The 20,270-nt window shown below is 46.1% G+C and overlaps 1 protein-coding gene across 1 annotated transcript in view; it reads left to right on the forward strand.

Annotated features, from left to right (window-relative positions):
- The window catches only part of WDR1 (WD repeat domain 1), a 590,429-nt gene that overhangs the window by 315,739 nt on the left and 254,420 nt on the right, over positions 1-20,270 (forward strand). Inside the window, exon 11 of the mRNA XM_069631954.1 lies at positions 19,915-20,002. Within this exon, the coding sequence (XP_069488055.1) occupies positions 19,915-20,002 (88 nt within the window). The remainder of the gene's footprint in view (positions 1-19,914; positions 20,003-20,270) is intronic.

Raw genomic sequence — 20,270 nt, forward strand, 5'->3', positions numbered from 1 at the left:
GCAGGGTATGAAACCAACTCAGTACCAATACTTTTACGAATCAAATGCAAGGCAAGCAAGGCAGGGTCTACTGTAGATCACAAAGTTCAGAGGCCAGGCCCACTTGGAGAGGCAAGGCGGTATGTCCCAAAAGTATCACAGTGGAAATGCACTTCAAGTCTTTGTAGCAAAATGTCACAGAAAGGTTGGACCAGTTTAGAACAAAAGTTAAGAAGGTCTGGAGGCGACCCAATGGAAAGGTAAGGATTTAAGACACCTCACGCTAACCGTTTCAAGGGAAGCCAGGCGGACACAGTACCTTGAGAGTGAAGAGACAGCTCCGGCGGGGGCAGTTGTTCCTGGTGGTGGATGCAAGTCGGGGCTTTGCCAGAAGATGAGAGGATGTCGTCGAGGAAAAGTTGAAGATTGTTGCACCTCCAGGGAAGAGACCAGCCGCGGAGTGCTCCGTCACAAGGCACTAACTTTTGGTCACGGTACAGTGGACTGTGGTTATCCGGTTGCCGGGGTGCTCCGCACGGGCCATTCGACCACTAGACGTCCTGGAAGCGAAGAAAAAGCAAGGGACTGGTTGTTCCCACCAGTCAGGGGAAGAAGACTCTCCAGCAGGGAGATCTCCTCTGTCGTTGGGAAGTGGTGAGTCGGTTCAGCAGGGCTCCACCAGAGGTGTCGTTGTTGCAGTCGGCTCAGCTTTACCCTCGTCGGATTCTTAAGTCCTGTGGCGACTTCTGAAGTTCCAGTCCCAAAAGCCCTGCTTTTATGCAGAAAACCCCCATTCATTCAGCCTACATGTCAATCAAACATGCTAAGTGGTGAGCGGGGCGGCTCACCACTTGGGCCAATCACACCAGAGTGCGACTTGAGTTGGCAAGGCAACTCAGTCCAGGGTGCCTAAACCCCCTCCCACACCCCCTGTGGTACCCAGACAGAATGGCACCACTTTGGAGGGCTTCTGTGCAGAAGCGCGCCAAAAGTGGAACAAAGGGCTCAACCTTTGGTTCGGAGTTACAGAGGCGAACACATACGCCATTTTAAAAACCAGGTTCTGGCAGAAAATACCAACCGATGGATTTATTTAAGACAAATAAACCGGCGGTATGTTAGAGACTAATGTGAAAAAGTATTAGCCTCGAACAATGGGAAGAATCCCATAGGAATATATTCGCGGTCGAATATAAAAAGTAGTATCCACTGCCACCAGCCAAAACTCGACGAGGGGGACGGGACAGTGCCCCCTTGAACAACAGATCCAGGGGTAATCGAATTACCCCTACCAGTACGTCCACAATAGGATGGTTTGGACTAGGTCTGTTAGTAAATTTAGGTCTAGTAAAGCCAATGGTGACTTTACATGCCCTGGGAGACAGTAGTCAGTCCCAGGGTATGGAGTCTATGGTGGGGATCCTCTAGGACACCCCAGTGTTACGGCACCGAGGGTGCGGTGTAACACACATAGCAAAACACATGAGGCCCTATGGAGTAAAAGACCCCATAGCCCATAGAACACATTGACATTCAAAGAAATCAACCACAATCATGTCCAAGAGTGGGAGGAAAAGAGTCTCACTCTTGGCAGGATGAAAAAAACAAACTCCAGAAATCCAGCAAAGTTGCTGGGGGACTCACTAGGTTAGGAAATTCGGCCTAAACAGAGAATTCTCCCTAACAGGGATAATGGCAATTTTCGCGCGCACACGCGGACAAAATTCCCAAAGAGGGTCAAACTATTCCCAGGGCCAGGGTACGCAGTGGAACAATAACCAACAGTCTACCCAACGTTATAGTAGAGGGAATAAGAGAGGATGGGGTAAAGGTAGAGGCAGCCCCAGTAGAGGCGGCGGCACGCCTCCACCAAAACAGTGACGCTCCGTTCAGGGTCCCTTCTCACGCATCCCCATTAGTTGGACGCATTTCCAACTTCACCCAAGCTTGGGAAGGGATCACATCAGACAGATGGGTGCTGTCCACAGTGTCCGCAGGAAACTGCATAGAACTCTTAGAGCGTCCCCGAAACCACCCTCCACGACAAAGAACACATTCTCTAGACCACCAAAGAATCCTCCTCGAGGAGATTGTCAATCTGCTAGCAAAGGACGCGATCGAACTCGTCCCGGGACACCAGGTAAACAGGGGTATTTATTCATCTTACTTCCTTGTACCAAAGAAAGATTTAACGATGCGCCCAGTATTAGACTTACGGCCTGCAAACAAATATGTCAAGCCCCAAAAGTTTTGCATGGCTACTCTTCAAGAGGTAATCCTTCTCCTAAAAAAGGGGGACTGCATGGCAACATTGGACATGAAAGATGCCTATTTTCATATTTGCATGTTCCCAGCGCACAGAAAGTACTTGCGCTTCAAGGTGGACAGTTGGCACTACCAGTTCAAGGTACTTCAGAATAGCCTCGGCTCCAAGGGTATTCACCAAGGTACTGGCAGTGGCGGCAGCACACCTACGCAGGGAGGCAATCCCGGTGTACCTTTACCTGGATGACTAGCTCATCACGGGGGAAACCCCAGCGATTTGCAGAACAAACATTCAAAGAACAATCGACCTCCTCTTCGAATTGGGTTTCTCAATAAACAAGAAAAAGTCAAGTCTGGTGCCAAGCACCTCCAAACAGTTCCTATGAGCTATCCTAGACACACAAGAGGGGTTGACCTTTCCATCAGAGGAGAGAATTCAAAATATACTACTGCAAATTCCTCAATATCAGGCCGGTCGTCAGATAACGGTACGCAAAGCAATGCGTTTGCTAGGCATGATGGCGTCACGTATTTACCTGGTCCCCCATGCGCGCCTGCGTCCCATGCAGGAATGGTTGGCGAAACAGTGGTCTCAGGCAAGTGGTCAGTGGGATGATCTAGTGGTCGTTTTTCGTCAACACTGGTACAAAACCTTCACTGGTGGACAAGAAAAAATCTGTCCAAGAGGAAACCCTTTTACGATCCCGAGATACAGGCGGTAGTCACAACCGATGCTTGCCTGACAGGGTGGGGAGCTCACCTCCTCCACCACACAGCTCAGGGTCTCTGGTCTCACTCAGTGGCCAATAATCACATCAACCTGCTAGAGCTTCTGGCAGTATTCAGAGCGCTTCAAGAGTTCGAACCCTACCTGCTGAATCTGTCAGTGCAGATCCGGACGGACAGCACTACAGCCATGTTTTACATAAACAAGCAGGGAGGGACTCGTTCGCCAAATCTGTCCAAACTTGCCCAGAAAATTTGGACATGGGTACTCAAACGGAACATCTTCCTGCCTGTTCCAGGAGATCTCAATTCTCTAGCAGATTCACTAAGCAGGGATCCCCTCCCAGAGGAGCACGAATGGTGTCTACACAGAGAAATCGTGGGCGATCTCTTCTCTCAGTGGGGTTCTCCCACCATAGACCTATTCACAAGCGAAAACAGACAATGCCCAAGATTCGCGTCCAGATTCCCACAACCAGGATCCCAGGGGAACGCCCTGTGGATGATCTGGTCAGGAATGTTTGCATACGCTTTTCCACCAACTCCTCATCAGGAAGGTGGTGAACAAGATGAACAGGGAATCGATGATGCTCATCCTAGTTGCTCCCATGTGGGCGAGACAACCGTGGTTCCTACACTTAACGCAGACTAGCGACGTGCAACCCCATCAAACTCCTGGGCTGGTACAACCTACTGTCCCAGCATCAAGGTCAAACAGTACATCCTCTACCCAGCTCAATGAACCTAGCAGCATGGCTCCTGAGGTCATAGAGTTTGGACATCTAAATTTACCTCAAAGATGTATGGACATCCTAAAAGAATCTGGGAAGCCTAATCTGAGGCAAGTGGAAGAGATTCGTTATCTGGTGCCAGAATAGACAAATCAACCCAGTTGATTGCACTCCTTCAACTATTGTTACATACATGCTCCACCTGCTGGATGAAGGACTGGTTTTTAACTCACTGAAGGTGCATCTGGCAGCTCTGTCAGCATACACTGCCTCCCATAACAAGGTGTTGTGGTGGAAAGTTCCAGTGGTTAAAGCCTTCATGGAAGGAGTAAAGAGACTTCACCCTCCTATTTCAAATCCACCACCAGGGTGGGACCTTAATGTGGTGCTAGCTAAACTCATGGGCCCCCCATTTGAACCCATGCACAAAAGCAGTCTCAAACACCTGACTTATAAGAAAGCCTTCTTAGTAGCTATTACATCCATAAGAAGGGTTGGTGAAATTCAGGCTCTGTCAGTGCAGGATCCTTTCTTTACAGTTCACAAGGATAAACTGGTTTTGCGTACACACCATAGGTCTCACCTAAGTTTATTTCCAAATTCCACGTGAACCAGTCCATCGAGCTTCCGGCTTTCTTCTAAAACCCACAAAGCTCGGCTGAGGTGAAACTACACACCATAGATGTGCGTAGGGCGGTCCTCTACTATGTAAACAAGACCAGACCTCTAAGGAAAACAGACCAACTGTTTGTCTCCGTAGCTACAGGCAGAGAGGGGGATCGCGTCTCTAAAGGTGCCATCTCTAAGTGGATTATTAACTGTATCAGCTGTATTACTCCCTTTCTGAAAAAACTCTGCCTTTCACGCCAAGAGCCCACTCTACAAGAGGCATTGGGGCCACTCTGGCTTTCATTGCAAATGTACCCCTCGACACCATTTGCAAAGCAGCTACTTGGAGCTCTATTCACACTTTTACTCAGCAGTACTTCATTGACACACATTCCAAGACAGATACACAAGGGGGACAAGCGGTTCTAAGACCTTTGTTTGCTCATGACCCTTCTCACATCCCACCTCCTTCAGGTACTGCTCGCTAATCTATGCACAGCATGTGATCAAAGCAGATTCCACAAGCCTCAGAAGGGATGCATTACTCACCGTAATCGTATTTCTGATGCTTGTATCTGCTTAGATTCACATGCGACCCACCCTTCCTCCCCTCTGACAGAAGGCGCATGGATGCTTGTAGTCTTACCTTTCTTTCTATCTGCTTAGATTATCTGTACTCGCGCTACTCCATGTCAGAAAAAAAATACAATCTGAGGGTCCTACACGCGTGAGGGATCATGGGTACAGTGGACGTCACACTAGGGATAGTATTACTGGCACGCCCTTTGTCGACGCTCATTTTCGAGTTTCGAAAAACAAACTGTAATACTCCGCAACTTCCACTAGATGTCGGCCTATGCACAGCATGTGAATCTAAGCAGATACAAGCATCATATCTATATCTATATCTATATCTATATATGTATATATATATCTATATCTCTATCAGTGACAGACGTATGTCCTCTAAACACATACTTATGCAAGAGTTAGTTATAATCCTGTTTAAAACCAACAGAAATCTACCAAACCAGTTGCGCAGTGCTCATGTATACTATTAGATACATTATCCATGATGCATTCACAGCGCCAAAGTCATCTTAGGCAGGTATTTGCAGAATGGTTCCCATATGTCCTTGGGTCTGCAGCTGGGTACAATCAGCGATGTACCCTCTTTCCTTTCGTTGGCATAAGTTATCTTCCTAAACCATACATTCACATGAGGGGCAGCTTTAGATTTACAAAACTTCAATATACATTTTTTGGCAATGAGACATCCCAAATTGAAAAGCCAGAGAATCTTCAGATACCTTCCCGATGTCACCCAGCAAGTATTTGGTGAAGTACAAGTGTAGGGGGAATATCGGTAATATCATGCAGGGCATCCGCCACTGTGTGCCAGAACTTTGCGATCCTCAGGCAGTTCCAGTAAATACGCAGGGAGTCAGCTGCAGCTGTGCTGCATTTCACATTCGCGCTGCTCGTCGTGGGTGCGAACCTTGCTATCTGCGCAGGCATATAATGCAGTTGGTTTAGTATCTTGAACTGTATCAATTTAAACCGAGTATTGAGGGAGACTTCCCTTGTCAATCGGCCATCCCGACCACTGTTCATCATTTATTACAATACCCAAATCTTTTTCCCATTTCCCTTTGGCACTATGGATGAGAGTTTGGTTAGGTTGACATGCTTTGTACATTCTTGACACCAGTCTTCTGGGATCTGTACTGGACACTACCATTCCCAATGCTTCACAAGTAATGGGTTCCTGGGGGGGAATGAGTGCCAGCGGCTGCGGAACGCCGCTCATTCTGAAGTATTGAAGCACGCTTATTGGGTTATTACCTAGTTTAGCCGTGAAGTCTTCCTGCAAGACAAAAGTCCCTTCCGGGAACAGGTTGTGTAGAGTCAGTCTCCCCAGGGTCCCACACACACACTTTGGTTTTCTTTGTCCGACGTCAGGGGTGGGGGTGGGGGGTGGAATTCCAGGGCAGCTCCACAGGGGGAGTGCTCCACAATATGGTGTCGACACATCTATTCTCTTAAACAATCTTGCCCATGCATTTACTGTTGCGCAGACCGGATCAAATGTACAAGTATCAGCGCGCTGATTAGCAAGTGCAATTGACTTCAAGTTCGAAGGGAAGGCAATCTATTTCTCTAGGGCCATATGTATCGGGCAATCCCGGGTGGAGTACCAATAGCCTGCGTACTGTGCCTGCATGGCAATGTAGTAGAGTTCAAAGTCTGGGGACTGACGATCGCCTTGCTCGAACGGTTTGGACAATGCCTCCCATTTCATTTGTGGACCCCCCCAGGTCCCCATGTATAGCTGATTGCCAGAGAGCGTAGTTTTTCAAAGGCGCGTCCGGGCCAGACAGGAATATAATTAAAATACAGTAGTTTGGGAACCACTATCATTTTCAGTAATGAGAGTTTACCATATACTGAAATGGGGAATCTAGCCCACAGACCCAGTTTATCCACCAGCGCCCCTAAGTATGTCTCATGGTTAACTGTCAACAATGATCGGTGTGAACGAGAGACCAGTATGCCCAAATATTTAAACTTGTGTGGGACCCACTTGAACTCCATGAAATCCGTCGGGGCGTGTGTAGTGTCAGTCAGTGGGAACAGCTCAGATTTTTATTTGTTAATATGGTACCCAAAGTATGTTAAGAACCTGACGACCTCTACCAACAGTGGGGCCAGGTTTTGCATTGGGTTTCGAACGTACAACAATGTGTCGTCTGCATAGAGATTTGTGGTGGGCCAGCTACATGCAGACATCTGTGGCTGTGCTTAAGTCGTATTATGCGTGCGACGGGCTCAATCGTTAAAGTGAAGAGTAATGGAGATAGTGGGCAGCCCTGCCTCGTCCCGTGGCCTATGGGGAACACAGGTGAGAGCGTGCCGTGAGTGCGGACTCTGGCTGCAGGGTCAGCATACAGCAGACGAATAAAGGGTACGAAATGATCCCCGAACTGCATTCGTTGGAGCACTGTGAAAAGGAACTGCAATGAGATAAAATCAAGGGCCTTCTCAGTGGTTGTATACTAATGAACCTTTTCACAATTGACCTCTGGAGAATTGACCTCTGGAGAATTTACCTAATGTAGAAGGTCAATTAGGACATATATGTGGGGGGGAAACCCCCTGCAGCCCCTCACCCAATCCAAAACCCCCTCCAACCGCCCCACCCAATCCCCTTATAATATTTATAATCCAAAACATATATAAAATAACTAAAATAATATAAAGGTCAATTGTGCAGAAGGTCAATTAGGACCACTATAATTAGGTCAATTATGCAAAATGTTAATTGTAAAAGGTCAATTTGGGTAATACCGTCTCAGTGTCAAGCGAGGTGGCCACGGCCTGAACTTTCGGGTTAATTTGTGACGTGATGCAGAATAATCTACGCAAGTTGAACTCGGTGGAGCAGCCAGTGACAAACCCAGATTGGTCCGGGTGGACCAGTGACGACGTATTTGGTAGAGTACAGGTGGACAGTAATTTGGCAACAGTTTTGGTGTCCGAATTAATTGGGGATAACTGTCTATACAAGGCCCTCTCAGAGGCTGGTCTGTTGGGTTTAAACAATACAGTGATTACAGCTTCTGAGAGTGAGGTGGGGGTAGGGGAGGATAAATTACCAATTGGACCAGACCTTCAGTTGCCGGAACGCCTTATAAAGTTTGATACCTATACCATCCGGCCGGGAGCCTTTCCGGACAGGAGAGCTGTAATTGCTTCTGTGATTTCGTCAAGTGCGAGTGGTTGATTCAGCACTAGCTCTGCTTCCTACTTCAGCATTGGGAGTGGGATCTCATTTAGATAGCTCGCCAGCTCTGCAATAGTGGACCTATCGGAGTTTGCATACAGAGACGTATAATGTTGGTGGAATTCGCCATGGATTGCCTCCGGAGCAGTAAGGATATTTCCTGACGTCCCTTTGAGAACAGTGATGTGTTGTGCTCCTTTCTCAGACCTAATGGCACCTGATCGACCCGGTTGATCCGCCTCCCCATAGCACCTTGCCTCAATGGGATGACTAATCATGCAGACTTCTCTGTCCACCAGTTCCGTAAATTTTAACAGGTTCCTTTTAATGATGCCCAATAATGCTGTTTCAAGTCAGCTTCTCTGACCAGCTCTCTTCTCGTTTCCTTCAGTGTGCCCGTGGAGATTGAAATCACCTCCCCTCTAACCCATACCTTAAAGGCCTCCAAAACTGTGCAGGAATGTTGAACAGAACCTTAATTTCTCTGAAAAGTATTTAACCTCATTGCGCAATGTCTCCAGGAATACTGAATCTAGTAAGCATGAGGGGGGGCATGCACCGGGGGGGGCGGGAAGGACCAAGGCCGTCCCAAACTATCGTCAGTGTGTCCGGCTAATTATCCGAAATGGTTCTAGGGTAAAGCCTACAATCGCGCCATAAGAGCTGCAGCTACCAGCCAATAGTCAATCCTGGACTGCATCATGCATCATAGGTGAATTTGCATACTACAAGGGTGCATCAACCAATTCAATTTGTTGCATAATATGCCAAATCGTTCGACCCACATTCGTCAACTCGCGTTGGGTGGCCCGTGATCGGTCAACCACACAGTCCAGGATTTAGTCACCTCCCCAAAATGATACGGGGTGGCAGCCCCCTAATAGAATACCCATCACTTGACCATAGCATTCCGGGTAATCTAAGTTTGTTTGTTTATTATTTATAATGCACGCTAGACCCAAGGGTATCTGGGCGCAGAAAAGAAGATACACGAAGACTTTCAGCTTAGGTTACTTAATGGCAAAATAGGGTACAATTCAGGATATACAAAATAGAGTACCAAACAGAATATACAGTGGCACAGAATACAAAGTATACTAGATGCAAGGATACATATAGTAATGCAATACATTATAGGAATAAAACACTATACGAGCAGGACATAGTTAAATAAATAGAACACTCTGAGATCAATTTACAGTACAGGTACAGGTAAAGGCAAATGCAAAACTAGTCTAAAGTGAATACGTGGATACATAAAGTATAGGTGTGGTACAATACAGAGAGGAAGTAGTGTATGTAAAGGGGCGCTCTGGGAACTAATACAGGGAAGGCTATAACTGTAAGGAATTACTGTTTATTATCTTCAGACAGAATTTCATCAAATGGCTTAAAGACAGAGTAAGTTTGGACAGCTCGTAGGGAAGGAGGCAAGGAATTCCAGAGCTGTGCTGACTTAACTGGGATGCTGCTGCCCCCGAATTTAGATAATTTGTATCTTGGCACGGATAAACATTTAGCATTTGCTGTTCTGGTAGGCCTACTTGAGGATTTTCTATTGATTCTCTCAAGCAAATAGTATGGCGCCGCATTGTTAAGGCATTTGAAGGTGAGAGGATGTTTTTAGTTGGATTTTGTTATGCCAGTTGGAAAGCCAGTTATGTTTTCTTCTAAACTCTGAGATGTGCTCTTTCCTTGTTATGCTTAGGGAAGCTCTGAGGGTATTGTTCTGGAGAGTCTGTATTCTCTTGACGATGTACTTGTTGGCACCAATGTAGAGGGAGTTACAGTAGTCCAGTTTGGACCGGATTAGAGCTCTGGCTAGGATGATGCGGCTATTCGTGGATAAGAACGGTTTGCCAGCTCTAATTAATTTGCATGCATATGCAGTGGCAGACGCCATGGCGTTTACTTGTTTGGTGAATGTGAGGGTGGAATCGAGGTAAAAACGGCAACCTTAATGAGGTTCCAGTCAATGTTAAAGGACATATATTCAGGGCTGAGTTTTTTGAGTCTAGGTGTGGTACCCAGGATGATGAGCTTGGTTATGTCATCATTCAGGCAGAGACCATGTGTGGCCATCCATGCCTGAATGATGATCTAGACTTTATTTACCAAGGCCAAATCCTTGTCATAATCCCCAGAAAGTGGTGGGAGAATCTTGAGTGTCATCTGCATAGTTACTGTAGGTGATACCAAGATGGCCCAGATAATCGAATAGGGGCTTGGTAAATGTTATATAGGGTAGGTGAGACACACGATCCCTGAGACACTCCACAAGTGATGGGGATAGGGTATGCAGCTGCTGAAGGAGAGAAGATTCATCGTCCTGTTACTGAGGAATGATTGTATCCAAACTGTTCTTCTTTGGAAAGTGTGCTGCTGAGTCCAAATGGTTACATAAGACCTTGTGGTCCACCAGGTCAAATGCAGCTGAGAGGTCAAGGAGAAGTAGAGCAGATTTCCCCTTGTCCCTCAACTCATCAATTTGGGTCTTAAGATCGATTATTAACCAATTAACCATATTAACCAATGTTGTGTCTATGCCAGCTAGTTTGCTCCATAGGCTCACATAGCTCCCCTGCGGGTCTATACAGCACTTGGCTTCCTGAAAGGTGAGTGATTGGTGTATCGGAGTCATCACGCCCCTACCCTGTGAAGAGTAATCCATGTAATAACACTGGGGTCCCCAACTGGGTGCAAACGTTTCATGGAGTGCCCCTTGAGCGTGAGCTTCTTGCAACATTACAACCCTTGGACTGTGAAGATTAATGTATGTTTGTTTATGTGCGCGCCAGACCCGAGGGTATCAAGGCGCAAGTGAAAGAATGCATACAGCTTAGTTACAGAGGTTGCGGAACATAAACAAGTGTACCTCAGGGTTACAGTAATTGAGGATCAGCAGTAATTGAGGATCAGAGCAAGTACAGTGGACATACACATAGTGACATCAGATCATAGAAGGCACACCTAATAGCTAACTATTGTGACTGTGGTCTAGCAGGTAATATAAGATATAAAGACATAGGCGTGCAAACAGATATTTATACATGAGAAGGAAGTATAGGATGGGCATATTACTTGTCCTTCTCTATGAGTCAATTGATGAGGTTCTGCCTGAATTTGGTGAAAGTTTGGTCTGATCTTAGTGTGTGTGGCAATGAGTTCCACAGTTGTGCCGACCTAACTGAGAAGCTGGAGCCTCCAATGGTAGCTAATTTAAAGTGTAGCACTAGAAGACAATTGGAATTGACTATTCGAGGGGATTGGGTCCTCCGATGTATTCCATATCTATGACATGTAATCACCACAGCTGTGCTGATTACATGTCATAGATATGGAATACGTCGTCGGACCATCCCATCGAAAGAACGTTACCAGGTAAGAAAGTAACTTGTTCTTCTTGCGGGTCTGATTGAGGTCTTTCTGGTGAATCTTTCAGTTAGGTAGCAGGGGCTTTATTATTTAGGCATTTATGAATGAGGGAAGCAGTTTTTAGGTTAATTCTTTCTTTAGTGGATAGCCATTTATGTTTCCTTCTTATTTTGGATACGTGGTCTTTTCTTGGAATGCTTAGGGCTGCTCTAAGCGCGTTATTTTGGAGTATCTGTATTTTATTGATGTATTATTACAGTAATCAAGTTTTGATCAAATGAGGGCTCTAGATAAGATCAGGCAGCTGTTAGCCGATAGAAATTGTTTTCCAGCTCTAATTAATTTGCATGTGTATGCTGTGGAAGAGGCCAGGGAGTTTACCTTTTTGGTAAATGATAGGGTTGAGTTTACTTTGGCGACAAGTTTAGTAATGTGAAATGTGGTGCCCAGGATGATGAGCTCTGTTTTGTCATCGTTCAGACATCGGCCGTGATTGGCCATCCATGCCTGGATGCTGTAGACTCTGTTCACCATAGCCAGATCCTCCTCATACTCCCCAGTAAGTGGTAAGAAGATCTGGCTGCTATCTGCATAATTTGTGTAGGTGATGCCCAGATGGTCAAGATTATCGAAGAGGGGCTTGGTGAAAATACTGGTATAGGGTCTGCTGCTGCCGAAGGAGAGAAGACCCTCATAGTCCTATCACTGAGGAATGACTGTATCCATACTATAGCTTCTTTCGAGAAGTGGGCTGCTGAGTCCAGGTCACTACATAAGACTTTATGGTCCACCAAGTGTAAAGCAGCCGCGAGGTCAAGGAGGAGTAGAAGTGCTAATGTTCCCTTCTCTCAAAGTGTGTATTTGGGCTTTCAGGTCGATGAGTGCTGTTTCTGTGCTATGTTGTGGCCGGAAACCAGATTGGCGTGAGCCTAGCAGCAGGTTAAGCTCTAGGAAGTTTTGAATTTGGATGTAGGGTACTTTATCTAAAAATTTTAATAGGAATGGCACTGTGGTTATGAGCCTGTAGTTGGTGGGTATGTTGGGGTCTAATGTTTGTTTTTTCAGAAGTGGGAGTACCCATGATTCTTTTAGACTGCTAGGGATGGCGCCAGAAGTGAAGGAGGCGTTGATGAGTTTAGTGATGAAAGGAGCTAGGTCTCTGGCAGCGTCCTTGATTAGTTGAGCTGGGCATTGGTCACCTTTGCAGTTAGGTTTGAGAGCAAGGATAACTTTCTCAACCTCAGTAATTGGGCCTTTCGAGAAGTTAAATTGGGTATAGTCTTTAGTCTTGGGCAGCGGTATTTGATTGGAGGGAGTCTGAGCAGTTAGTAGGGCTTTCTTTTGAGCCATTTTATTTTGAAGGTTAGTGACTATGCTGACCAATGCATGCTGGATGTCGGAGCACCATGTTTTATCTTTGACAGAATCCTCTTGTGCTATGGTAGGAGTTTCTAATTCTTTTAGAATGGTGAAGTGAAGAGCTCCTTCATGCTAGAGTTGGCTTGTGTGATTCTGTCATTGTAGGTTTCTCGTTTGGCCACGAGGTTATCCTTCTTATATTGAGTTGAGATATTAATTAGGTTAGTTTTTTGTTTTCTGCTGTGGGATGTAGTTTCCAAGCTATTTCACATCTTCTTTTCTCTAATCTTAGGTGTTTTAGGTGGGGTGTGAACCAAGAGTTGGGGTGATTTTTAGGTTTACTATTCCTAAGTTTTAGAGGGGCAGTACTATCAAGAGCAATGGCCATAGCGTTATTGTATTATTCTACTAGTAGACTAGGATCAGAATTGCCCGGTAGAGAATGAAGTTTGGGTAAGAAATGGGGCTGAAGATTGTCTGCTGTAATGTTTTTTTTATTTCTGGTTAGTGTAGGGGGGGGCGGGTGATGGTATTTGTGCAGTGGGTCTTTTAGTATCTATTGTGAAGGATATAAGGTGGTGGTCGGTCCAAATTCGTGGAGAAATGGAGGAGCTGGAGACGTTGCAATTGCGGTCGGCTACCCAATCGAGGGTTCTCCCTTTAATATGCGTAGATGTGTTCACTCTCTGCGTGAAACCAAGTTCGGTCAGGATATTGGCTACAGAGGTAGCCTGGTGGTCATTGATGTCGTCAAATCCTAAATTGAAGTCTCCTAGCAGTAGGGTTTGTGATGTATTTTTTAGATTTTCCTGAAATGATAATAGAAATGTCTTCGTTAAAGGTGCTGATAGGGCCTGGTGGTCTGTATAGGAGATGAATGTTTAAGGTTGGGGAGTTGGCAGTGGGTAGTTTGATAGACAGTGACTCACAAGATTTGAGATTGGACGTGGAGGTTATTCTCATAGAGATTAGTTTTTGCTATGATCGCTATTCCTCCGCCGCTTGCTTCAGGTCTGTCTGCTCTAAGGATAGTATAGTTAACGGGTACTGCTAGGGTCAGTGCAGGGCCTGCTGCTTCATTGCCATCACAGAATCCTGGCTACATGAAGTCCCAGTCATCTGCTAGGATGACCTCTGCTATTTCTGTTGCGTGGGCAACTAGGGATCTAGCATTTATTACGGCACCTTTTGAGGTCTGTTCCTGACTGTATTGGTTGGTGTGTGTTGAGGGAGGCATGTAGGTTAGTAATGTTCTTGCGTCTTTTGTAATGTGTCTGGGAGTTGGGTGGAGAAATGGCCTTCGTTGGGTGTTGTGATTTAGGGCGAAATATGGTCTAGGTTGGTTTCATTTCTAATGAGGGGTTCAAAGATTTTTGGCAATTGTGCACGGAGTCTAAGGTTTCTCTGTGCTGTGTTGCAAGGGGGTCTTTCAGATGGGTAGCCCCATAGGTGTGCCTGCATTGTTTAAGGACAGTATGGAAGACATGGTAATATGGGCAATGGTACTGTTTACTATATTGGTGGAGCAGGATATAATACTATTAGGCTGAGTAGTATGCCCAAATATGCTTGGGTCGACAAAGTGGGGTACATGATGTATTAAATCAGATTGTTCAATATGGTAAAAGGGCCGCTCAGACAATATAGTGGTAACATTACCATAACATGATAAACGTGCAGCAATTGATGGTACATGTAATAGCAAGCATATGATTACATCAATAGGAACCGGAGGTCTAATTCACTATAGGCTTATATAGTGTGGAGCTAGATAAGGAGGCATAGCAGATTCTCTAAACATATAGTGAAGTATTTATCACGGACCATTTGTTAGTGTAATAAAGCACAATTACATAAATCAGGCATTGCATAAAGGTTTTGTGGTACAGTTTCACAGTTTTGCAAAGATGTGCCGATACTAGTCTCATGAAATCGTTAGCATAGTGTGATCAGACTTTTCATTGCCATCTGGTGGGGCACACCCTTCTTTACTGAGGTCAGCTAGCGTATGAATGCTCATAGTGTCTTAAGGCATGTGTAAAGATGCATACTATGGGCCTGGATCAAAGAGGGTAAAATGTATCACACAGTGGTTTACAGTATAGCAAGGTACTAGTCTTACAAATGAATTTGCAGGTTGCGTTTAGATGCATAGACAAAGGTTTACTCACTTGGCATAGTCTTAGTTTATAGGATAAGGCGGAAGGCCTTGCCTTACTCGCGAGGCGTTTTTACGGTGGGGGTCTTTATGCGTGCTGAGCTCTGCGCACCGGGGCAAACAGGGCCTTAGATGGCCTTCGGTGTGCCAGCTCTTCCGCCTGCCGGCGGATATTTGCAAGATTTAAAACGAGTGGTTGCTAGGCAACCAAGGAGAAGCCAGCCTCATTATCGCACCGCAAAGCGCCTGACATTTTGTTTCAGGAGAAATGTCGCCGCTGATGCAGGCGCGGGGCTCGGTCCGCCAGTGGGTGAAAAATGTGGCGATTTCAGCAAATGTGGGGTAATTCTTCACCTCTTTAGTGGCATGGGCCTCAGGGCATCAAGACCAAGTGGAGAAGGGGCATCTGGGCTGCGCGATCGATCGGCGGCTCTCAGATGAGCAGAGTCCTCGGTGCAGCTGTGGCTGATGGTCGGGGCTCCTGCCCTCGCCACCCAGGACAAACTGCCAGGGGTGTATGGCGCTAGCGGAAAACTTGATAGGGTGGTTCAGGGCCCAGACATTCGAGGTCAGGAAGGAGATCTTGTCTGTACTAGTATCTTGATTATGTTAAGTAGAGAACATAGCTCGCTTTCATGAATAGGGAGGGTGTTGCTACAATGTGTAAGAGTGACAGTCTGTACCGGATTTTGATAAAACACAAGTTAATACATTTTCAAAACATTCAAACCCCAGTAATGGGTGACCCCTCAACCCCCCTTGCTCGTCGTTCACCCCCAACTTGACGATGTACCCAAATAACGTATTGGACATTTCCTGGGATGTGCTATGAACAGGAACTGCTCTCGATGAGATGGCTGCATTTGACTGTGGCCGGCACCATTTATTAAAGGTTACTTATCCATTAACGGCACAATTAAAGGAAAAGTCAATTCAATTATTGTTCAGGCGAGAGCTGCAGCCGTGGTTGCTGCCACGCCTCGGTAGGGGAATAGAAATGGAGGCTTCAATGTAGGTTGTGGCATCAACTGGGTTCTCAAAAAAACTCGCCCAACCACCATGCTGAATTTGTAACTTGGCCGGAAACCTCAGTGCATAAGGGATCTGTCTGATACGCAGCAGTTTCTTAACAGGATCATGCGATTTCTGTAGGGCTTGTACATTTGCAGAAAGGTCCGGGTAGATGTGGATGTCTGAGGCCTCATACTGAAGCGTGCCCTTCTCGCTGGACAGACTTGGTATAAGATCTATATCCCGGTAGTTGAGCAGTCTGGCCAAGGTGGTGCGTGGAGGGGGCCCTCACAGGAGCCAACACACGATGCGCCCGCTCCACCAGGATGTGCGGGGAGAACCTTGATTGATTGAATAGGGACTTCGCATAAACTGTTCACGAGCAGAATCTATTTTACTTGATGTGTTAATAGTTATAAGGGAGGAGACAGAATCCAGCAAACCACGCAACTCCACTTGTATTGACTATTCTTCAAGCGGTGTGACTTCACTGTGAGTTAATGTACAAGGTACGGACACTTTAAAAGGTATGAAATACCAGCCTAGATCAGGGAGGCATAAATTGTTCAAGTAAAATAGATTCTGCTCGTGATGTGTTAATAGTGAATAGGGACTTCAACAGATTCTTGACTAAATGTTCCATCGGACCCCTGCAGGCCGCCTCCGGGATTCCAGTTCTGCAGATCTAGTTTGACTCCAGGTCCTCGCATTTCTTGTGGATTTTATTGTCCTCCAGTTACAGCTGCGTTATGTCTGTTTACCTTGTCCTCTGTGTCGCTGATCCACGTCCCTGCCCCAGTTATGCGGGCGCTTTCCTTCTCCAACTTATATTTCATGGAGCCAATGGTAGACACTATGTTGTCGAGCTTAATTTTGACAGCCATGAATCCATTCTGAATTGCTGCCAGTAAGTGGTTGTCGCGAGAAGCACCCGAATTCGAGGCATGGTCGTTGGCAATCGGCTCGAAAACCCCTGAGGTTTTAGCGGAGGTTTTGGTGTAAGAGTCCATTGCCCCTTTTTTCTTGCCGCCGAATCCCTTCGTCATTCTGCCCCTCTGTGGTGCAGGGGTGGGAGGCGCCGTGCAGGTGGGGACGTCAGTAAGACCCTGGCACTGTTGGCGAAAGTACTGAAAAAAGAGAGATGTTCCTGCAGTTGTCCCCAGCATGAGGTCACCCCAACGGTTTTTCGAGCTTGTCAACCGGGATTTGATTGTGAGAAGAATGAAGTCGGGTTTCCAATCAGAAACAGCAGCAGTCCTATGTCGAGGGCAGGTAGGAGGCCGGGCTGGTTCTGTGGCAAAGACCACGAAGTCTGGTTGAGCGATAAAAGGTCAAAGGAGAAGCCCAGTGGCCACCGGAGCAGTGGCCCTCACGTGTGTGATTCGATGAAGCTCAGTCCAAATGCTGTCGCAGCTCTCACAGGCAGGCCCCACCACAGTTCATGAGGGTCTCTGAGTGGAGCACAGCAAGCAACAATGTGTGATCTATCTGGGTATTTGTCAAATAACCACGTTTTTAAGAGTTTTTTTGAAGACCTGAAATGATGGCTCGTTTCTGAGGTGAAACTAGGAGTGAGTTCCGAGGGTGGGAGCTGTGACACTTTTGTTTTGAATCTGGGAGTCAGCAGGGTGCGGGTGGAGGAGGATCAGAGGGATCGTGTTTTGCTGCTATTCGTGGATGAGGTATGAGGGAGCGTTCTGGTGCAAGCATCTGTGGGCGATGGTCAATGGTTTAAATTCAATTTGTGCTTATATGGGAAGCCAGTGCACTTCCTTCCTTGTAGCTGAGATGTGGTCAGAATTTTATAACCAGGGCAGCTCTCAGTGCCTTATTTTGTAGTAGTTGTAGTTCCGAATGGATTGTCCTCCAACGTCACCGGATGTTATAAATAGGACGCAAGGTGCCCATGGCCTCAGTTCCGTTTTTTCCGCAAACCTGTTTGCTTCGAACACTTGGCGCGCCTCGTGTATTCCTTGTGAATGTCTTCTTCGTCCCCTCCAATTGCAGCTTACGTTTCCGCAAGGCTATGTGCAGTCAAGCAGGCATTGGATATGTGCAGATCACACGTTATGGAGGAAAAAGCATAAACTGAGGCTACGAGCGCCTTATTTATAACATCCAATGACGTTGATCTCGACAGAGGCCTTCGAGGGACATCGACCCGACACCATCGACGCAGGACCCCCTCTGCTGAAAAACTTTCCGAAGTACACAGCTGTGGACATTATATGTCAAAGATATGGAGTATGTTGGAGGAACATCCAATCGAAAGAACGTTACCAGTATGGTAAGTAAGTTCTTCTTTGCAAGGTTCTTGGATGAGGTGCCTGAGAATAATGCATTACAGTATTCCATTTTACGGCCTATTATGGCGTGTGCAAGAGTAAGGGAGATTGAAAGGGAAATGAATTTCCTGCTCAATGTAACAAGCTTGGCTGTGAAAGCCAGTGCGTTGATGTGACGGGACATGTTGAGTTCAGCGTCAAGGTAACACCAAGTGTTTTTACGTACTTGAATACCTAAATGGTGGAGCCATAAATGATAAGAGGAGTAGGACGGGTCCAGGGAGCTTAGTGGTTGAGAGGAGCCCACAATGAGAAGCTCTGTTTTTTCATCATTGAGGCAGGCCTTCCAGTTCTGAATGATATTGTATGTTTGGTTGATTGTTCTAACATACTGGGCATAGTTCTTTGATATGGGCAGAAGAACTTGCATGTCGTCTGTAAAGTTAGTGCGTCCATGAAATCAAATAATTGTCTGTGTTGTAAAAAGCGGGGGTATACAGGAGCCCTGGAGGACACCACATGGAACGTGTATGGGGTTAGCAGTGTCGTCCCCAATGAAGACCTTGGAAGTACGCTCACTCAAAAAATGATTTCACCCAGTGAGTTGCCTGGTGTGGAATTCTGTCAGGAGGTGTTGGCAGAGGACATCATGGTCGACTAGGTTGAGCTCTGCTGAGAGATCTAAGATGAAAAGGATGCACATGTTGCCTGAGTCATTGAGACAACAAGCTGGATTTTCAGGTCCAAGTGTGCTGTTTCAGTGTTATGTTTGGGTCTGAATCCTGACTGCCTTGAGCCTACAAGCTGTTGGTGTTCAAGGTGGATTTTAATCTGTGAGTAGGCAACGTGGTCTAGGATTTTGAGGAAGAAGGGGTACAGTGGTGATGGGTCGATAGTGCGGAGGGTGGGATCAAGGAGGGATCTGTTAATGAGGGGTGAAACCCAGGCGGTTTTGTGGCAGTTTAGGGCGTTATTGGAGGTGAAGGAGGCATTCACCAAGTCCGCTATGGCCAGGGCTAGGGGACTGCACATGGTTTGTTGAGATGGGCAGGACAATCGTCACCTTTGTAGTTTGAATTTTTGAGGTGTTGCATGGCGGAGGCAATATCTTAGAGACACGGGTGACGTGGAACTGGGAGGGGTGGAAATTTAAAAACTGCGATTTATAAAACTGAAGTGGAGCGAAAATGCTAACGAAGTTGTGCCTATGAACTTCTACTATTTCAATGACCTTTTGTAGAATGTTATGAGCCTTGTTTTTAGTATTTTTGTGTTTGTTTGCTCTGCCTTTATAGTGCGCAACTGAAATAAAGCTGAGCATCTTATTGCTACTGAGCACCCCTCGCCTCCTCCCTACCACTGCTGAATGTTCAAACCTATTCTTCCTTTGTCTGACAGGCAAAGCACTTCAGTGCCATAACCTATGACAGGAAGCACTATACAAATGCAAGACAATTTAGCCTAATGTTACTCATGCTACTTTGTCACATTGCATTTTGGCAATTCTGCATGTGTTTGATAGATTAACAGATTTTACACAACATTGCCTGTATTATTCATTTTTTGACTAATCGGCTATTTCTGAGAAAATGACACTTAAAGTGCCTTAATAGGTGTACATGTTTCTTGCAGTGGTCATGGCACAACAAAGTTGGATGTTCAACCTAAAGCCTTAGCAGTTGGTCCCAATGGTTATACAGTGGTGTTATGCATTGGGCAGGTAAGTTACAATATTCCATTTTGTTTTGTACATTCCTTTGGCACGTGAGTTTTTTAGTGCAGAGTCGGAACATGATAGTATACGTGACATAAAACAAAAGAAAAAAAATGAATGAGGATGTGAAGTAGGATTTGCTGTTATTCAGAAGATAGTTCCATTTCATGGTACTCTAGTGCTTTGCTTTCTCCCATGAGACTTTTCTATGCAGGGTTTATCACGTCCCAGTCTCTGGAAATTGCTTTTCTAATCTGGCAGGTAAGAAACCATA

Source organism: Ambystoma mexicanum, chromosome 6q, assembly GCF_040938575.1.
Source record: "Ambystoma mexicanum isolate Mex_15411 chromosome 6q, UKY_AmexF1_1, whole genome shotgun sequence".
In the NCBI taxonomy this organism is placed as follows: domain Eukaryota; kingdom Metazoa; phylum Chordata; class Amphibia; order Caudata; family Ambystomatidae; genus Ambystoma; species Ambystoma mexicanum.